The following is a 22465-nucleotide window of genomic DNA, read 5'->3' as shown; positions in this document are numbered from 1 at the left end:
CCCAACCCCCTTACGAGAGTGTTTTCGTAGAAAAATGCAATCGATTCTTTCTTTCCTTGAACGACAGCTGGCGGCTTTCTTTTGAAAATCGGGCTTCTCCTGTCTCTTAACGCGCGCGCACGGCAGAGATGCCATTTCACGGGAATACTTAGGATGCATGACACTTTGTTATGCGCGTAGGAAAGGGATGGATGATTATACCGCAGGGGAGTGTATACTGCTCGCCGAACTTCCTTTCGGTAAGGAACCTTTGGAAGGAACATGCGCCCCAAGAAGGAACATGAACCCCATTATCAGCGCTGTCTTTCCACCTCTGACCTACTCATATTATAACAGTATATTTTAATTAGGAAATGAGAATTCTTCTAAATACCTTAAGGAGAAGACAACTTAGTTGGCCATATTATGAGGCATTATGGCCTGATGGAAAAATTTAGGTGGAAGGGAAGATGTGCAAAGGACGGACCCGAATGAGTTACATGAGACAGTAAACTCGATTGTTTCTGAACAATAAAAATTTATGGTACCTTTTTACACGATTTATTCAATACGACCGGTTTCGTCGCAGAGGCGACATCATCAGCTACAGAAATCGTTATATTAACAATTATTTTGTTGTTGTTTATCCGGTTGCTAATACGCGTTGGTAGGGGAGGGTTATTGGGTTGGGTTGGAGGGGGGGTTAATTGTTTACATGGGACAGGTTTTAAAAGATTTAGAGAAGAAATACGTCGCCATAAAAAGGCTGACGGATAGATGAGAGGAATGGAGGGCTGAGTCAAACTAATTTTTGACTAATGATGATTTATCTGTGGGGTGAATTTCCAAGCAATGAAATGACAAAGGTTTTGCGTCAATATACAAAGGGAAATGTTAAAATCATTTTCCTCTTCTTTTAAATATTTTAAGGATTTTAAATCTAATAAGATAACGCAATTACCTTGATCTTGTTTTTATAAGAGGCAACACCAGTATTTGAAAAAAAAACTTCCCACCCTTGCTTGGAGAACGCGATATATATATTTTATTACTATTGAATACCGACGCAAACCTTGCGAAGTTAAAAAATGGTAAAACAGGTCTTAAAATTTGTTTCGCGAAAAAGTTATTAATGATGTTATTTTTAGGGATAAATCATAGTTTAAGGATATAATTACGTAATGAGGCTTCCCTACACCTTTTCAGAGAATTTATTTTTTTAGGAAAATGACTTTTTCCACAGTTCTCATTCAACTTCCTGAAATAGCGACGTATTGATATATGCTTATATTCCAAAAGTTATGAACTTCAAGTTATGCTGAAACAAGTGAAGTTTATTTTGCAAAGATAAAACTTCTTCACGGTAAAAGTGAGGAAGCGGAATTAATAAATCAAAGACGACTTTTCAAGGATATATATTCAGAGCCGCGGTGCATAATTTTTGCAATTACTCGTGTAGCATGGAAGTAAGAGTACTGATTACAGCGATATATCCGTATCGGCTCTGGGAAATGAAATGTTTGATCATCCATCGCGCGATGACTTCCTAATTGTTTTACGTAATTTTTACGGCATGGCCCATGAAATACGGAAACCGACTGTGGTGCTTTTTTGGGCTGTAAAATAACGGAATCATATCCACCGTGATCCAACACATTTTCGGAAAAGCTCCGATTTTTATGGATCAGCCACGTCGCCTAAAATACCCGATGATTTTCGCCGGGAGCGTTGCGGATGACCCTTGAAACGGATGTAACTGATATGGGTAATTGGCGCGAAGGAGTCTGTTCTCCCCGGGTTTTTTTTCGGGGATATTTTCCCGGCTACCCGAGGGAAAGAGTTGGTGTGTATAGAGATAGAGAGAGCGTGAGAAAAGGAAAACCAGAAGGTTTTGCCATGAGTGGAAGGAGTTCCGATATCGGATGAAGAAGTATTAAATAATTCGTCATGCCACCGGTCCACGTATTATTTCCTAATTAGGCGAGGCGTATATCCGATCGATTCCTTTTGTGGCCCGATTCTTCTCACTCCGTTCAGGTTGCGACAGCATTAAAAACCCTACGAAGGGAGCGTGCTGGCTTAGCAACAGGTACATTAACATAAGTTAGTTTCAGGAGGTTATAGTAAGTTTTAAGTTATTTAGCAATACCGTCTTGCGTAAAATAAAAAATTAGCCTCTATTAAACATTGTTTTTAACCCAGTATACATAGAAAAATTCACCGTAGGCGTCACCGGCATACGCGGATCCAGATAGGGGTATCCAATTTACGCCAGTTGAAATGGTAGTTATTCCGGACCTCCACTACTGATGAGCGGCCCCCACTACTAGCCCCCCCTTGTCCCTATCCTGGATCCGCTGCTGGGCATCGGCATGATTTGATGAAATGTATAGCGAAATATTATATCCAGGAAATATTATATCGTATATGAAATGTATAGCGATGCAAAATTTGTCAGCCAGCGTTTTGCTAACGCGGCTAATTTCACTATAATGCTTAAATAATTTTTATTAATCCGTATGAAGATGAGAGCACTGAACATCCACTATAAATTTTAGGTTTAGTATTCTGCCTGAATAAGTATTTGTCCACAGTACACTTTCGGGGGTATCGGAGGAAAGAGCAAGGCATTGATCAATGTCGGTGGGAGAATATTGTAGATTTACTAGTTGTTATTGTAGAGTTGCTTCTTCAATGAATTTCATGTTCCTTTTCTCTTTCATTTCAGACGAAAATAGAGACATAAACGGACACCAAGACGATGAGCTGAAACCTCAGAGGACGCATTACAATGGAGAGCAACTTTACTCAAATGTGAGTACTGAGGTCAATTAACTAACAAATAACGCATCTAACCAGTGGCGTAGCCAGGACTTTCGTTCGGGAGGTGGGTCCAAAACCAGGAAGGAAAATTAAAAAAAAACAGGGTACTAAGTAGATGGTTTTAAACTGATTTCAACACTTTTCACTATCGAAAAAACTATATTTTTCAAAGAAATCTTTCGTAAATTTATGATTTTTCAATATTTTGTTTTCTTTTATGAAGGAAAGAAATTGTTTTCTTATATTGCTGGGGGGTTCGGACCCGATCCCCTCATTATGCCACTGCCTTTGAGTATTTAAGCTTGCTAAAATTAATTATGGGGATCGTCAAAATTTTTGATGGGGTAGCGTGGAAGTTAGGTATCCATTATTTTAAGGCCGCAGCTAAGAAAATTTTTCTGGGGGTTCACCCGCGGAGAGGGTACGTATCTCGCATTTTCCACTGGGTGAGTCCTTCCATTATTACCAACGTTTCAAAGTCAGAATCGAGCATTATCATCAAGACCAAAGTGTCTAATGAAGATAGCCGACGACGATGCTCGAGGTGAGCGCCGAAACGATGTTCGTGATTGAAGAACTCACGCTGTTGAGAACCCGAGAAAATATTATTCTCTATATGCGCCAAGATAGCTCCAGATCTCATACGATATTTTCGTATAATTCGTTTTTTCGGGCGTGACTTCATGTGATCAACTAAACTTAATAAATTCTTCGTTAAATTTTTCGCTGGCACTCGTCATGTGAAATAAAAACTTTTATACTGTATGTCATCGCGTCAAATAGCCAAAAAGTTTTTATTTAACATAAACATAACGAAATGTAAAAGAAACTTATTTAAATCCGCATAATCATTCCACATTTTAATTACATATAGTTTATGTGAAATTACAAATTTTTTCACATTTCGTTATTTCCAAATCTTACATTGCATCAATTTAATTTTTTTTAAATCACCGCCTCTATTTCTCCATTTCTTCTCATTACGCGATCTATTTTTTTCTTTCGACATCCAGTTGTGGTCGACAAAGTGGAGCATCAAGGACGAGCACAAGCTGTTATCGGACCTCGGAGGCGGCGGGGGCGGCGTCGGGGGCGGGAGCGCTGCGGGCGGAGGCTCCTCGAACGGCAACTCCCCCTATTCGTTTGTGTCGGACGCGACGGCCGCGGCGGCAGCGGCTGCAGCGGCGGCGGCGGCGGCTGCGGCGGCCGCTGCCGTCTCCTTCCCACCGACGAGCGGGGGCGGCGCCGGGGGCCCAACCTCCGCCTCCGACCTCTACGACTCCATCAGCACGATGACGCAGTCGCAGACGGCGCCAGTGTACACGTCGCCCATCGGAAGCTCTTTAGGTGAGTAGTGAACGCGGATTGCTCGGGCGACTTATTTTGTTACACGGTGCAGGGGCGACTGTCGTTTATATCACATAGTGGAGGTTCCAGTCTGTCCTGTAGAAGATTGTTTTACTTCTTTACACTGTGCTCGCCTCCGGAATCGGTTTTCAAAAATGCCAACCGTGCGGCGATGAGCTAAGAACGATCCAATTGTTCGCTCTATAAACACAGTCGTCATCACTCCATATTCGTACTTTATACCAATTGTACTTAAGATGAAAAGCATGAAATGTTATGTATACGATATATTTTTCATCTTGAACATAAATTTGGGTTAGTTGCCCCAGTTATTTCCACGTCAAATTTGGATCGCTATACCCACAGCGTCGTGAGTGGTGATTTTTGCAAACCTTCTTCAATGAGCGTGAGCACTTTTTATGGACGACTGGAGAATACTATTAAGTAGTATGCTTGGTCATGTGATGGGTTCCTCAGAGTAAGGATAGGCCAGATCGGTTGAATATTGGTTTTTGGCCGTTCGCAAAGATTGGAATTTCTTAAGTCACGTGACCTTCTCCGGCACACTCCTACCTTTCAATGGCCTCCGATTGGCTGATGATACGATTGGCATCGTTTGACTTGTTGCGGTGATGATGAATTTTTCTCGGGTTTTCAACTGGATTAATTTTTTAATGTGACGATTTCTGAAACACGAGAAATTTTCATCTGCATTCGCCTAGAAAATCTGCACATTTTCTAGGAGAAAGCCGCCTCATTTCCTGTAATTTATTTAATTTTTAAGGCTCGGAAAATTTCTCCTCTCTCGTATTTCCATATCAATGTCAAAATTACTCATAGGTCACGTGATTTCAGTGTGATTTCTGCTGCGAATTACAGCGCGACCAAGTTTGGAGATTTGTCTATATTTACTCTGAGGCTGGCTTTATTTAAGCGAAAACCTAAGTCATGCTTGCTTCGGTGGCATTGGTGACAGTGATTGCTTAAAATCACTTTTTGGCCCTGGTGGCACAACCCAGAGTAGAGTAAGGGTGATTAAGACACATAAAAAGCTTAGAATAATGAATTATCAGTTTCCTTTAAAAATTTTCAGCACCATGCATTCTCAAATTGGCATTTTCTCTTGGTAATGCTCTTCGTGTTAACATTTTTCTCACTTTGTTTAACCCTTATGATGCCTGTCTTTGCAATGGTGAGTGCTACCAGTGACATTATCGAAATTGTATACTTTGAAATTTACTATAGTCTAAATGTACAGTAATAGTATGCATACACTAGCTAATATACCAAATGTATAACAAGCAACAAAAATAACTTGATTTACTGATCTAAAGGTAATTCTAGACACATACGGATCCATCGTAGAGTGATATATGCACTTTCTTATTAATATCACGATTGATCCATGCACAGAATCATAACTTGCACATTTTCTAGAATATTATTTGGTGATGGCTTCTAATGCGCTCTATTCTCCTTACACATTTTGATGATTTCGTCATTTCGTTTCCGAAAATGGGTGAAATTGATTACAGGTATCCTATTAAGTATTATATTCAGTGTAATTTTTCCTGCGTTATTCATGGACAAGCTGCCGTCGATTTTTCTACAATTTTCGTATCCAACGTATTCTCGCAATCTGACTCAAAAAATGGAATATGCAAATTTTGTACAGTGAAATTTTTCTCTATTTTGCAAATTTATGAAATAAATGTTGCACGCATAATTTACACTACATCTCCATTACCGTCCAAGGTATGACCGACGGATTTTCGAACAAATATATTATGTGCATCCTGTATTTCTTGAGATATAGAATTTCTTTAGTCTGCTGTTGAATATTACAGCAGTTTTTCCATTATCTCTGTATTATATGAGTAAAATGCTTTTGTTTTACAGTTTTTCCTACTATTTGGTAATTAATTTGGTAAATAATGCGTCTTCTAGCATCTATGAAGAATTTTAAGAACAAACCGTTGTGCCTCTACGGAAATAAATGCTCTTAGATTCGTCGAAATTCTTGGCATGTTTATTTAGTGATTTAATTTATATACACTTCGTCTACGAGTTAATATTTTTAAGGTTTCGTTCGGAACAACGTGACAGTGGAACGAATTCGATATCTTCATCATCCTCAACGATTAGAAGGCCGTGGATTTTCTTCCGACGAAATCATATCAAAATGCATGAATGGTTAGAGAGTAGTTTCCCTCAGTAAAACTTCCATCAAACATATGGTAAACTATAAGTCTGAATAACTTGGTGGTTGGTGATCTGGTGTTGGTCCTTTCTCCTTTCCTTTCTCCAGCAAGCACTACACAGGAGCTTTCCTCTAGTAGGTCTACGCACTCCTCTCGCCTGCGATACAGATAGATGCACATAGTTTGCACTGCACTCCTTAGCGATATTACACGATTGACTGTTGATTCTTCTGATTCATGAAGTCAGTAGCCACTCACGGCATAAAATTTTTAATTTTTCAATTGACTTATGCACGTGTGTCTGCATATTTTCAAAGTCAAATATAACGTTTTCCTTATTTTTAATTTAATTTTTCATGAATTTTTTATCATCGAAAGATTGCCTTTTGCACGTACGCAGCTTCCTGTTATAGCAATTATTCAATTTTATCATTCAAGCAATACTTTAATACTTTTTGGAGTACGAGCTTTACTCTAAGTAGTAAATTTTAACGAATTTTCTCCCAGTCCAATGATTAAATGTCTCCTTGCCAATGAAATTGGTTACAAATTGTTTTTTTTTTATTTTTGCTTATATAAATTGGTTTTATTACTTTGTAAGATAATGCATCAACTCGTATACATTTTTTAATGATTTACCGCTGTTGTAATAGTTAGTCTCTAATTTCATTTTTTCTCAAGTTGGACGAGATTTTCGTACTCCAGCAACTTTTATTTCAAACAATTAAATTTTTTACTTTCATCGGAAATATTAGTACAACCCATTAATTCAAATTGAATAGTAATAAAATTAACTTGTATCACAATATAACTTGAGTTAGTCACCGTAAACATCCATTCTTTTAACGGTGAAAATGAAATATATAACCCATTTCATTTTACCGTGTAGCTAAAAGTATTGCGTTAATGGAATCTGCGTTCGGTGAAGTGGCTATGCTTTTTGTTTTCATTTGTAGACACACTTTTTTAAAGTAATTGATGAACAAATCAGTCACTCAATCCCTCTGACCTTTTTGTCGACCCATATATATTTGAGAGGGATAAACGAAAATACTCGATTAAAAAAAAACTTCCAACGAATTTGCATGTTCGAATCTTTTTCGTAACAGGAAACGTTCCGCTTGCACCTCTGGCGCCCATCACAATGCAAGATATGAAGCCAATCCTTCCAGGATCCACGACTTCGATCGATGCCTCTTTGTCTCCCTACCAGCAAGGTAAAAAAACACGATTTCGGTCATTGATACGACTTAGCCTAAGTAACGGATTCACCAAATTACTTTTCAGGAGGTTCACATCATGGTACATGCATTGGTGCTTTATTTAGATAGGTGTATTTCAATTAGATATAAGATTGTGGTATGCCTTATGGAAAGGATTTTTGAGCCGGAGGACTCCTCTACCAAAACTTTGTTACGATACAGAAAAAAATATATACCTTGAATACTTGAGCTGAGCGTTTTCGTGGCAGAAAACTGACCTCAGTAGTCTTATAAGGAGAAGTGGAATTATTATCTTCGTTCTTCGCGTCTTTAGCGCACAACTGTTTTGAACGCCCGCCATTGCATACTCGAAAGAGCGTTTTTATTCGTCCCTCAGCAATCTTTCGGAAAAAAATTAAGAAATAATGTACTTATAAACAAGTTGATCTCCCTCCGACACGAAAAACAATTACCTCCCCATCCCATCCCTTTTTTCACCCCTCTCCTTGTCATTTTTATCCTGTCTTTTATGTCGCATGGACTACCTTTCAGTATCTTCAATTTCATATGGCTATAACATCTACAAATCTTCGATGGGTCTCGGCCTTTTTTCACACTACATTATTGTCTTCCGATTTATGTCGATATGTACCCATCGCACCTGCGTTTAGGACCTGTTGTTGCATGCTGCACGATGACCTTAGCATCCATTCATCCCCACGCACGAACGACGTTCGATTCCACATTATTTTACAAATTCAGCCCACCTCTTATTATTTGCATATGTTAGCTTTCGTCATTCGATCGATTGTCTCGGCACTTTTCTTATTGCTCTCGATCAATAATGTTTTCTAGGATTTGAGAAAAAAATCATCACTTTTTTTCAAATTTCATCATATTTGTAATGCTATTACTTTACTGTTACTTGCTTGTTGACTGGTGGTGGGTACTTTTAATGAAACATTTTGGTATCCTATGCAGAATAACATTTCTTTTCGGCTAAAATATTGTCTTATAATTAATGGGAAATGGTACTTTCTTTTCTCTCGTCGGGTTAATTACAGTTGTACTTAGTAATCTTGTTTTATTGAATATTCGGTAATGGTTCAATACTTCGGAGATACCTTGTGATATCAGCATCCTTAGTACCTGTCTATATTTTCTCACGGCCTATCGTGTGAGGAAGATAAGAACCATAATTTTCTGTCTCCCAGCATTTCCATTTGTTAGAACATATATGTCGAGTGTTATATCTTTGGCAATACAACTGTTAAATTAGGTATCCATTTTAAAACTTATGAGGAATTGCACACGAAATATTATATAATTAATGCATGCTATGGAAAAAATTATATCCTTTAATTGTTTCAATTATCTTTACTATTCTTTGCAAGCTGTTTAGTGGATAGACAATGCATGAAATTTAAACCATGAATATGTAATTTAATGCCTGTCTGTTTCTCCATCGTAAATAACTGCTATTGTGTTGCATGAGTTTGTGCCAAAATTACATGTATAATAGTTCAATTTGCGTGTTGATAAATGAAAATATCACTTTTTTAAATTATCAATAAAAGTTTTGTTTTAAATGTTGAACGTGCATGTTATTGTGAAAATTATTAATAGTTTAATTTGCATCATTATCTTGATTATTTTTAAATATGAAATTAATTATTTGATATCAAAAAAGCACTGAACATAAAATTAATGGGAATAAAATTTGGACAAATAAAATTTCAAACCACAGTTGTCAAGTAGAGTCCGTTATTAAAAATTCCACTTAAACCCCAAAAATATAAATCTTAATGTAATAATTCTAAACAGTAAAATGTTACCCAAAAACTTACTTTAGCCTGAACAAAAATAGTTTCATTGAGTTAGCACTTGCCTCTCCGACTTGGATATAATTCATAATTCCAATTTGCATTGACTCAACTACGAATGTCATTTCTAAATAAATTTTTTTTTTCTTATAATTTCGTCACGTTGCTTCATTTTGTAAAGTTTTTTTAAAAGCTTTCATTCATCACTCATTCCCCTATAGAATGAAGTGTCAATTGTTGCAAAAAAAAACTTTTATAAGCATATTCATGTCATAAAATGGATCAATTTGCAGCTAGTATACAGATAACGGGGTTATTGTGTCTGTACTTCCCAATTATTATGAAATGGTTGCGGAAAATATTAACGGCAAAATATTTATCTGTTTATTCGTGTAATCATTAAAATCATTACTTAAAAGTATAGTTTGTGGGAAAGTTAATCTAACGGTTCTTCCATACCACGTCTTGGTAGAAGATGAAAGCAATCTGAGTATTCACCACGAGGATTGAGAGTACCCCAATTGAAAAATACAACATTTTCACGGAGTATGTTTCAGTGTTCCCCGTTAAATTCCCATTGCATTTGTATAAACTTTATTTAAACTCCTTTCGATATGTATATATTAAACTTTTTTGATCTTGTGTTTGTTTTTTGTGTCTGTTTGTTTGTTTCTATTTTGTCTCTTTTGTGTGTGTTACATACGGTTTGCTTATTCCGTGCACGCTTTCTTCTTCTTTTCGTACCTCAATAACCCTTCCACCCGACCCAATTCCTAAAAATCATTAAAAAAAAAAACCCAGAGGGTGCCCCCTATCACGGCGCCGGCCTTAGCACCTCGCCTCTCATGGAAGCACCAACCCACCACCACCATCACCACCACCACAACCCGCACCAACCCAACAACTCCACCAACCACCAACAACACCATCACCACCACCACCACCAAATGGGCCACCACGTGGGTTCGCACCAACTCCAAATGACCTCGGGCCACGCGTCGCCCGGAGTGCCCATCTCCCTGCCCGCTGACCCCGCGCCCTCCGCGCCGTCTTCGCCGCCCTCGGCCGGCGGCGAGCGCGGCGGGGAGGTGGGCCAGCAGGAGTCGCCGGCCCTGCCGCCTCCGCCCCTGTCCGCCGCCGCCGCCTCCGCCGCCGCCGCAGCGGCCGCCGGCTCCCTTACTCTCCTGCAGCCCGTGTCTCCGGTCGGTTCCTCGTACGCCATGCTCCCAAGCTTCGGACAGTACACCTCCACAGGCAAGTCTGCGGGTTAATCCGATGGACAACGAGCAGAGGGGACCAAAAGATTCCGATCGAGATAAACCACTCGGAATACCCACTTGATGAACCATCAAATTGGCAATGCGTGGTGGAAGGGAGTACGGTGGTCCAATGGGTAAAGCTTCTGTGTACTTGCAACCCGAGAATCGATCGCATTTTGATCGTTCTGCTGTTTTTTTGTTATCATTTCCTTCAATAGGTTCAAGAGCACTTTAAGTAACAGTGGCGCAGCGAGGGATAAACCCCCCCCCCCCCCAAGAGCTCAGAGAAATATTAAATTTTAATCCATTTTACTTAATTGGATTAGGATTACTTCTAGAGTAGTGTTAGGATCGATCAAATATCCCCCAGAAAGCCGTAAAACTCGCCATTTTGAGCCATCAATCTTAATTTTTTTTCTGGAGGAGGGTCCCCGCAAATCCCGCTTACCCTGGCGGGTATGCAATACCCCCCACCCGTAAGTATTAGTTGCGCCTAGAACTCCCCCAGCGTTAATTCTTAGCTGGTAAGCCCCTGGTAAGTAATGCAATTAACGTTGCAATCGATTGGAGTAAGTCTTGTGGAATCATAATAGATACTCGTATATTTGACTTTACCTGAAATTCAATAGACTTACAACTATGACTATTTTTCGAATGAAGTGATATGATATCGCCGGAAATATTTGGTCAGGATTTTTACCATACGGATATTTTAGGAGAAAGCCTCAGGTTTAGAAATCGTCCAACAATGGGTTTGAGTTCAAATAACATTTCCCTTTACTGTATAGTCGGGCCCATATTTCTCTACTTATCAGAGCACGAGAAATCAACCTGTAAATTTCGCCCAGGATACTGAGATGGATTTCCGCAATGTTGAATACGCCATGCTCCCAAGGTTTGGGAAATACACCTTCAGAGGCAAGAAGTCGATGATAAACGAACAAAGTGGATCAATCGATTCCGAAAACGACTCGGATAACCCATTTAATGAATCATCAAATGGACAATGCGTACTAGAAGGGAGTGCGTGCCCCAGTAAAACTTTTTGTTTTCGGATTAAGCGATTTCAACAACACCGGAATTATGCGGTCTGGTAATTTTTACCCTGTGGATTGTACAAATGATTACATCAAGGTTGGAAGTCGCCAAAAATGGGTTCAGAATCAAATAAAATTTTCCCAGGCAGAAGAATCGAGCCCAATCTCTCTGCATCAGAGCTCATGAGTAGTGAACCTGTGATCTCTCTGCGATTTTGAGGGATGTGGTTCAGCTTTTATCCAAAGAGGATCAATTTTTCATTTACGACTCGTACTTTGCGATGATATACCCTCGAAGAAATCCAATTTATTCTCGCACGGTTATTACGTAGCTGTAAATAATCATATTTCCTTGTTTTCCTTAATTGTGCTAAGGGACGACTCCTTATGTCTATATTGGATTGCGTGATAAAAAATACCTTTTGTGTTGTGTCGATTTGTTGGGATCGACCGAACCTTTTCAACAAAAGTCGGAGTCAATTATACGAATTGGGATTTGCTATTTTCTTCTTCAAGAAATATTAAGTGCTTTAAGAATACTTTAAATAATATTAAATGCGAGTCAGTTTCTCTGAAATAATTATGAAAACAACTGCTTTCTATAATGCGCAGCTATGGAATTTGGTTTTGATCAGTTTAAAGAACAGATGTTACTTTTTACCTTTCGACGCTCGTCTTAGGACTCGTGTCTTCTTCCGTTTCCGATCGTTAATCAAAGTAGGTCTTACTTCAGCTTGTGACAAGGTCTCAATCGCATTTTTGCACCAGTCAGCGATATTTTTTTTCAGAGCAGTGGGAATGTAACAAGTATTACAGCTGCCAATATTTTTTTACGCTTGGCGGCACGATTGAGCAGCATCTTGGCAAAAAAGTGACTTCGTGTTCCTAAAAAAACTGCTGTTAATCATTATGTAGGTGAATATTTCCCAAGTAGGGCGTTTTCACTGCAGAAGATAACATCTTGGTCGCAACATTATTCACGATAGTGAGGAAAGCCAGTTATGAGAGCAAATCAATCAAGCGTGCAAATTGAAGATACACCAGGACGATAATCTAGAAGCCGTAGCAGGCAGTAGTATTAACTTATATAAAAACATTTAATATCTTATTTAGCCTAGTGTGCTTCTTCAGAAATTATAATGGTCTAAGCAATGGAAAGGTTATGAAAAAAACGAAGGTTCATAGAGATGAAGAAAGGTGTGCCTTTTTATAGTTTTATATGCGATCTTCCTGTCTTATATTCAAGATAGACGTTATGCTATTTCATCATGTTCTTATTAACTTTAAAATGTCATTTTATGAACGAATTCGAGTCTACTGAAGGTAGTAGTTTTATCTTGGTCATCAGTGCTAACCCATTGCATTCTGTATAAAGCTTTTCACTCGTATTATTCTTCATCTTTGCATATGACATTTTACTACCGAGTAATTATTATTATATATCCCGGGGTCTATTTCTATTTCCCATTTCCAACTGGTTTGAAACTCCTTTTGCAGTGTCTGCTTTTCTAAGCTCCATAGTATTGTGTAACACTTAAGGTAACAACAGACATCAATCTAAGAATTATAGTGTTAAAAATGTTTCTTTTGGGGGGGGGGGAATAAGACAAATTTCCCTCAATATTTCCTTCCAGCTCAAATTTTAGTTGGCAACTTAAGCATTTCGAAAATGATTCAATGCGATGGCGCTGATGCGCGCTGTTTTTATTCATAACGCAGTCTTCGAGAAGCCGTGAACGGTATAAAAGTACACCCTTCGATTTGCGAATGTGACTAAATGAAATAGTAAATGAAAAGAAAATTTTTTTATACTCCACCAATGTATTTTCAGCTACAACTACTCAGTTTCGACGCAGCGGCGTCTTCTTTGGTTCTTCGAAACTAGTTAAAACTGAAAATTATTTGGTGGAATATAACATAGTTTTTCTTTTCATTTACGATAAAATGCTCCACCACAAGGTTGAGCGTGAGACGATGGAAATGATCAACCCTATTACTTTATTTCATTTATCTACTAATCGTCTTTTCCATTACACCGTATTCGAAATAATCCATTCTTAACGTATTTCATTCTTTTCTCCTTGTAGTTGGTGGAAGCGGAGTCCCTGGCAGCGATTATAGTTACGGTTCCCATTATACCCAGTACACTTCTTCCTACGGCTCCTACGGCGGATACGGCGCTGCTGGCGGGTTGCTCAGTAAGTAAACAGTGAGTATGCAAGAGTATTTGCTCGGCAGAGGCGGTTCTATCCCTCACCATTCACCAACCCATTGCACCACTCACGCACACCCAAGCATACCTCATCAGTAGAAGAGAGTTAGAGAGTTAATAAGCTCAGCATCAGGGGCGGATTCTGCATAAGATTTGTAGGGGTCATGACCTGGGTCCGGGGAGTATAGAATAGGGAGAGAGGGGTGTTTTTACGGTAAGGAGTGCTACACTTTACGATAAATACAACTCAAACTTTTCTCACGTTTGGGACTTGTAGCCATGCATTTGCATATACATTCCCTTTATTCCCTTACAAGGATACAAAAACTATTAAAGTATTAGAAATAACAAACGTTTGATAAAATTTTGGGGGGTCATGACCCCTACGACTCCCACCCTGCATCCGCCACAGTCAGGAATCGCGGTTTGACCTTTGGGATGGCACGCAGAAACTATTTCACAAATTAACAGCGCAAAATGAAGTTCTGAAGCCTAATTATAGGGAAGATAATTTGATAAATAATCACCGGTTTTACATTCGTAAGATGTTGATGAATTCTCAAAGGGCTTTATTGTATACAACATAGAGATTCTCTCCATCTCCAACCTGTCCATCAGGTTAGTGTGGGATGATTACCGATGTGTCAATAATGCGGTGGATAATCAATTCGATTTGAATGATTTTACGAGGAAATAGTTGTTTTTGTGCTTGTGGAAATGGCTATGTTTTTAATGCTCGTGGAAATAGCTTTTTTAGTATGTGGTGTTATATATGTATGTGTTTTTAGCAAAACTTGAAAAGCTAGATTGGAATTCGATAGACAAAATATCTACCAGAAGTTTTCAAGGAGGAGCCATTTACCTAGAGGGATGTTGATTATTCAGAATGATTTGATGGCAAGGCAATAGATTATCAATAGATAGTTCTGAGGAAACCATGTCGCTTTTCATCAATTCGAGTGTGCGGGAATATAACCAAAGTAGACCTATATTAATTGCCACCTCGTGGAAGACAAAATGTATGGAATGAATTAGGGTTACTCTATGAGGAGTCATTTATTTGATAACTATGCAGGTGAGCCCTTGGTGGTAAAGGTTAACGAATGGATTGAACTATATCCTCTTTTATTCATAGAAGCCGAGACAGATCAAACAATATGATAAATAGAATCTTCTTAGAAATATTCACATCATTGTACGGATTGATTTTTTTACCGACAAGCGTTTATTTAACTCTGGGTTTAATACCTACAGTAACAATTACAACACTGCACCTCCTCTCATTCCTGTTTTGCTCAACTACTCACTGTTTTTCCCAAACCATGCATGATAAACAATGTCTTGGTATCATTTTTATTATATTCTTACGATGAATTTAAATTATTTAGTATCAATAAAACGATTGAGTTGCTTGTACCGGTTTTCATTGCCCTTATGCCTAACATGTAAGACGGTCATGTACGAAAGAATGTGATTTTGTAGATTCTTTGATTAGTGTCTTGGAGTAGAGGTCTTGAAGGATTTTAATGTAAATTTTTGCGAAAGTTTCGGTATGTTTATACACATTTATCAGTTTTTTTTGCAATGAATCGGAATTTTTGTCATCCGCACAGTTCAGGATTAGAGTCGACTCTTCTAAAAAAAAATACAGTTCATTGCAAAATAAGCCCTGATGAAGGTGTATAAATAAATCTATACGTTGGCAAACATTTGCATTTCAAATTCTTCAAGACCCATACTCCAAGACACTGAATCAATATTAAATATAGGGGTCAATAGAAAAAACTCAATTATGTAGATTAGGTAATTATTTACATAGATTTTTATTTATGACGTGCTCTTACCTTTGTATACTCAAACCAACCAACAGGTTAAATCATTGAGTAGTAAATCTCACTTTTTATCAACCTTGTCTTTTATCCTGTTGTGTGATTCAAACCCTATTCAACCTCAGTCCGGTGTTTTTTCTCTGTGTAGATGAAAATTATTTTTGCTAATTTACCTTAATTATGGAGTCATGAACACTTTGCCAAAAGATTCCGCTATTTTTTCGTGGTAAATTTTATGCTCTATGTCTATATTTATGGATAAGTATGCTCATTGGTAGATAATAATCCCCTAAAAGTCAGGTTCAGTTCAATGAACATAATGACTGAAAGGGTTAATCCTTTAAATGAATTGGATTGGATAAGTAGGAGTTACCACTCACTTTGTGATTCAACCCGAAGCTTTGTTTGGATATATGAAGGTAAGAGCACATAGTAATATCAAAAATTAAAATCAATGTTAATAATTAGCTAATCCACCAAAATTTGTACATTTTTTTTCCTTTTGGGTGAATATTAATTGTTTGCTTTTTAACTTTCATGCTGGTCACATGAGCAGTTAGGCTAAAAGGTTAGGCTATTTTTCACATAATAAATTTTGTGGGCTATGTCTATATTTATGGACAAGTATACACATTGGTATATTAAAATACCCTAAAAGTCACGTCCATTTTAATGGACATTGGGTTAAATTTTATGACCCTGCTGGAGCATGCGAACTCACGTTATTCCCCTTTTTTTTCTTGAACAGACTCCTACTACTACGGAGGAGGCAGCGGTGGTGGTAATGGTGGAAGCGGTGGAAACGCTTCTCCAGGGAACTCGACCGGTTCCGGCTCGCCGTCATTCGTGCAGACACACCCGCCGCAGCAACGCCCGGCGGCCGTCACCAACTTCGCCGGCGGCGGCGGTGGCGTGGTGGGCGGGCACTTCGACCTGTTGCTCTCGCCGCCCCAGCCTCTGCCGCCCCCACTGGCCGCACACGGTCAGGACGAGGCGCGGTCCCCGATGGCAGCGACCAGGGCCAACTCAGGGGCCACGGCCTCGTCACCGACCGGGAGCGCCTGCCTCAAGACGGACCCCTCGGCTGGAGTCGCCCCAGCAACCCTCATGGGTTGACCGGAAAACTCCAGGAATTTGGCGGGACGTTGTAGTGCTGCATGGAACGAAGCAACCCTGCAGAACCCGTACCATCCGATCCCAGAAGGACGGACGAAAGAATGAAACCCACTCAAAACGCTCCTCGTTGCCGCCATCTTCCATGAAGAAAAAAAATGAGAACGGCAAACATCGACCTTCTTCCTGAACTGTGTTGATGAAGACTTGTTAAGCCTTCCCTCTGACTCTCGTAGCGTCCTGTCCAAAGATCTCTCAAGCCCGCTATCCCAAACCCAGACGCGGAGATTTCATGGGGGAAGGTTTAAAAAGGACGAGTATTTAGTGTTCACATGGTCAGGTTTATATGTAAAGCGAGGGGTAGGATAAGGCGGTTCTTTCTTGAAAAAAACATTGAAGAGTTCATCATTTGTGGTCGTGAAAGTGTCATCATCGTGCTTCGAAACGAAGTTATCCGACGACGAACGAAACTCGAGACTGCACAGAGGAGGAGAACTTGTTGTTATTTTTAATTTAAGCATGTATTTTTTTGTCTTCGCAAGTTGCCCATCATGATGCGGACGGAAGAGATGATTCTGCCCGGGGGAATCTAGTGGGAGAGACATATGTTTGAGCGCTGTGAATTTATGTAACGTGCAAACCATTGGGGCAAAAATGCTCTCCCTCCATTTACCCCTCTCTCTCTCTATGCATATATATTACGTTTTATAGTGTTAAATAATTTGAAGGCTTAGCAAAAGAGGTAGTCGAATCATAGATTCTCAAATAACTATTATATATATGAATGTATATATGAAAGGATATATACAAAATAACTGCGTGGTTATTTCTTAAAAAAGAATGAGAGACCAAGGAAATAGAGAGAGAAGTGCAACTTGTTATTTGTGACACAGATCTGTGTATATTTCCTGTTTTATTCCGGAACAGTTTTTTTTTTGTCGTCCCTGCAAAATTCTAAACCCGAACGGAGTGTCTAAATATGTCGGACATTTGCTCGGAGAAGATCAGCGAAGAGGACATTAACATGACTCTACGCAAAATGCATCACTTCACCGAGTGTTATTTTAGTGTGTCTTCGAGGAATTGTTTTTTTTTGTTATTTTTTGAATACCCCCATCGTTAACCAAAGACCTGCGAAATCACCTGTTCGACCTCATACCCTGATTGTGAGAATGGCACTTCCCGTATTTTTAATGTCACCCATCCCTCTCTTCCTACAAAAAATCATCGGAGCCCTCTCCAAAAAAATGAAACTCAGCGCACGACAGCACTCAATTCTAAAGCACGACCCAAGAAGCGCACGCACTTTTTTTTGCACATTTTGATGCGACGCCAGGCTCGTAAAACTCGTGAGGCGGCTTAATTTAAAATTTTAAATAAAAGCAAAAAAATAAAAATATGTGACTCTCGAAAGGTTTGAACTTGTAACACGGTGCATAATGATAGCCAAGTTACAAGAGCAAATAAAATCGCCATGACGAGAGTTTACGTGCGCCGCGGCCATCTTGGTTTTACGGGCGCTTGGACGACGCCATCTTTTTTTTAAATTATTTCTGGAGAGGGAGCCCCTCTACAAACCGACGTGCAATTATGACAACAAACGATTAAATTAATTTTAGTGGGGATCATGAGTATGACATACTCGCTCCATTTTAATAAAACCACAAGTAAACAGAAATACTTTTAAATTGTATTGATTGAAGTTTACTCTTACTTGAAGTAATTTTTCGCGGATGACATTCTTTGACAAAATGATTACGTCATGATTTTTATTTTATATTTTAATCACCAAATTCAGTATTTCGTTACTGATTCATTGCTCGAAAAAATCTGTTTACACTTTCTGTGGTTTTAGTGTCAAATAATTTATTGTTTGTTCGTTAAATTTCAAAGTTAATATTTCCTGAATCTTTGAACGCACTTAAAATTAGGTATCACTCCTCCAAGGGTCAATTATTTTTTTGTTCATTCATGACAGCCCTAGTCAAAAGTGTTTTTATATTAAGTTACGTCAATATTATACTTTTAATTTATTCGTCTCAGTTCCTTTGATTGAAGAAGGAAATAAAGGTATGTATATCCAGTCTACCAAAGATAATTTTATTCGAAGGCAATATCCCTCAATTTCGTGGTTTGTTCTTTTTCATATTATTACTCTGGTAATATTATTTTTTTAAGTTAGCCATTTCTGAAATGGTCCTACTCCATTTTTTTATTTGCTACTGCCACGTTGAATTTTAATATTATTCTGAATTAACTGTGATGTCGGGTCGCAGACGAAAAATGTACGGGGATCATTCAGGACAACAGAATCCCCTTAATGATCTCTAAATGCACACCACATCCTGTTCTAAACAATCCCTCATTTTAGAAGGTCCTGCTTACCTAAACTCGCGTCCTATGAAAAATTATGCACAAGTCCCTATCTATTCTTGTTTCTTTACCCAATCCCCTCACTTGCGCACTTGTGACCTCTAGCACCTTCATCACTGCCCTCCAATTCCCTTTCCCAAAAGATAAAGCGAAAAAAAATGTCTTCGATGCATCACGAAGGGGTTTCGTCCCCCCCCCCCCCCCTGTCCCTAACGCTTCTCTGTACCAACCCGAAAAATTCCCCTCGAGATGTATCGAGTCACACGTATCCCTTCTCACAACCCAACTCCTTCCCATCGTACCCTCCATCCACACTTTGTATCTTCCCCAGTTTTTTTTAAGTTCAAACCTCGATATGGTTCATTATCATGACTGCATGTAGTCATTAGATAATAAAGTTATTATAATAATTTGGAAAATGTGTGTTTTTATTCACCTCAACGCAGCCCTTCAGTGGACAAAAATGTAGAAGGCGACCGGTGACGATGGGGTAAAGCCCTCGCATTCCAGATCGTATGTTGCGGGTTCGATTCCCGCCTAGGTAGGTGGTCCTTACTCATTGCTGGGTTTTTTTGTAGTGCATTGTCAATGTTAGAACCCCCGTCGTACATTCGTGAGGTGCGGTTGACGGGGAAATGGGAAATAAATAAGTGAATAATTGAAGAAGTATTAATTTGATAATGTGATTAATAAATAATATTGGAAAGGATTTTTGGAAAGAAAATAATAGTTTTGAAACCCGCTCAAACGAAAATTCGTCCTGACGTACAAAGTTATGCTTAAGAGTGTGGAATGTATCGTAACTTAATGAGTTGTAATCGCTAACTCTTAAGCGGCTTCTTCTCCTCGACGCGATGATTCGTCGGAAGACCACTTAAGACTAGCAGCACTGATTAATACAATGTTTTCGATGCACTCGAGGGAGCCCACTACCTCAGCAGCAAGCATCGGTGGAGGCTATCACAATATCCATTTTCGTGACGTTGTCGCTGGGTCAACTTTTAATCTTCAGTATCTATATTCTTTGGAAAATTGTATTACGAATGAAATAGAATTAGTGCTCATTTCAGCGTTGCTCTTGAGGAAAAATATACTTCAAACACTTTCTCGTCAGCATACTTCCATGCAGTTTCTGACTCCAAAAAATAAAGATATCACCACGAGCACAAATATTGGTCCTGAGTAGCTCCAAGAAAACAGTATGCTACACTTTCGTGTTTTGCTAACGTAGAGTGTATAGGGATCATTCAAAGCATCGGAATGTCCTTGTGATCTCTAAGTGCACACCGCATACTATTTCAAACCACACCTTATTCTGTCACAGAAAGTGCTCTCCAGCGTTCAAATATCAGGAATTGTAAAGAGGATGTATATAAATGATATAGCTGAAACGAGAAAGATTAATATCAGCAATCGAATAAGATTAACCCTAAGTTTCGTATGAAGATTTTCACAGCTTTTTTTATCAATGTTGGTGGTGGTTTTCGGGAATTGCTGCGTAGGTGCCATGTTCACACTCAACGTTTCACTCCTTCTACTGGGAGCGTTATCAAGAGAATGGGATGGAAACTAGTGATGGGTCGATCATGAACGATTCGATCAAAAAGATTGAATCACTAGGTGAATCAAATGACTCATGGATCATTTCGTTAGAACAAGTCGATCATCAATCATCAATCACTCCGACTTCCGGTTTCATATCATTCATCCCGGTTTCCGGTTTATTTCAAAATTTGGAACGATCGATGCTTGATCTCTTTTCGACAGGGCAGAAATAGTTGTGAGAAAATTAAATACTATGTTATAAAGAACTGAATACTTGTGTAATCTTTTTCTTATATGTTTTTCAACAGTTATTAATATTAATAACACCAATACACGTAAAAGGAAAATATTAAGATGACTCTTGTAGGAGAACGTTAAGAAGTAGAAGTTAAAGCTGTTAACATTTTATTGTGCCGTTCATAAAATTATCCTGCAGATCAGATTCATGTGTGTGGTGTATTTTGTGTTATATTTTGAGATATATAGTTAGAAATTCTTCTATTAGTGTTTAGAAACTGTGGCCGTTTTGCCTTCCCAAATATTTTCTTGACACTACTTCCTTCATTTTTGCAATCTAATTTACTCATCTAGGAATTCACAATCAAAATAGTATATGAAATGATAATATGGATAGCAATCAGCGTTACCAATGCTCTTCGCAGATGAGGCAGTATTTATTCGATTATTCAAAGTGATTTATTACATCCATTGATTGAGTCTTTTCGATCTTGATTCCTTTTGAGTCTTTTCGATCATGATTCCTTTGAGTCTTTTCAATCATGATTCCTTTGAGTCTTTTCAATCATGATTCCTTTGAGTCTTTTCGATCTTGACTCATTTGAGTCTTTTCGATCATAATGATTGAATCAATTGATTGAATCATTTGTGACTCGAGTCAAAATGATTGAATCACCAAAATGATCGACTTTGCCCATCACTAATGGAAACCGTTCTCGTCCCGAGCTTATATATGTTTCGTTACCCATTGTTGACCCGATTTTGAATTTTAGGCGATAGCCGTTGGTCATTATATTGGGCCAGGAACCCTCTCCATATGCGGCTGAGGTTATATCCATCCTCCCTATTAAAGTTGTTTGGCCTTTTCGCTATCTCGACGGATTCACGTATAAGACGCGGATGATATTCTTCCGTCTTCGCCGATATACGTGTGGCGTTAAACATTATTCTATGCCCAGGGCTGGAGGCGTAGCTCGGGACGAGAACGGTTACCCTCCCATTCTCTTGATAACGCTCCCAGTAGAAGGAGTGAAACGTTGAGAGTGAAAATGGCACCTACGCAGCAATTCCCGAAAACCACCACCAGCAAGATTAACCCTGTGCGGTCAAACGCCGAGGTTCGCTCGACAGGCCTGGTACAAGCATCAGGTCCAACGTTAAATTTGATCTCAACATTACAAGGTTATATGAGAGAATTACACAATGGTAATGTTTCGGAAGATGTCACAGATAGATCATTTTTAAATAATAAACTATGTAATTGAACCCATAGCATAATATTGCAGTCAGAGGAAGTTTACTTTAAACAACAAAATAAAACATTAAACAGGCACCAATGAATCCTGTCAATTATTCCTTTTTTTCTAAAAATTAATTTGGACCAAACTATTTGAATTGAAAAAAATGGATCGCAAAGGATCCTATTCAAATTCATGCAGGCCCCTCGTGGACACATGTTCACATCTTAAATGGTTGTAGTCATGG

At 38.8% G+C, this 22465-nt stretch overlaps 1 protein-coding gene across 9 annotated transcripts in view; it reads left to right on the top strand.

The window, feature by feature from the left end:
- LOC124160697 (segmentation protein paired-like) overlaps positions 1 to 19617 on the top strand; it is a 366048-nt gene extending 346431 nt beyond the window's left edge. For 5 of the 9 annotated variants that reach the window (XM_046536677.1, XM_046536675.1, XM_046536676.1 and 2 more), the window contains 6 exons: positions 2708 to 2793; positions 3816 to 4149; positions 7460 to 7567; positions 10177 to 10629; positions 13759 to 13869; positions 16461 to 19617. In XM_046536677.1, the coding sequence (XP_046392633.1) occupies positions 2708 to 2793; positions 3816 to 4149; positions 7460 to 7567; positions 10177 to 10629; positions 13759 to 13869; positions 16461 to 16828 (1460 nt within the window). In that variant the 3' untranslated portion in view covers positions 16829 to 19617. Of the gene's footprint in view, positions 1 to 2707; positions 2794 to 3815; positions 4150 to 7459; positions 7568 to 10176; positions 10630 to 13758; positions 13881 to 16460 lie in introns of all 9 variants that reach the window. The other 4 variants (XM_046536681.1, XM_046536678.1, XM_046536682.1 and 1 more) reach the window with 4 other exon arrangements.
- Positions 19618 to 22465: the final 2848 nt, after the last annotated feature.

The sequence above is a fragment of the Ischnura elegans genome, chromosome 6 (assembly GCF_921293095.1).
Source record: "Ischnura elegans chromosome 6, ioIscEleg1.1, whole genome shotgun sequence".
Taxonomy (NCBI): Eukaryota; Metazoa; Arthropoda; class Insecta; order Odonata; family Coenagrionidae; genus Ischnura; species Ischnura elegans.
This window is presented reverse-complemented; position numbering and strand designations above follow the sequence as displayed.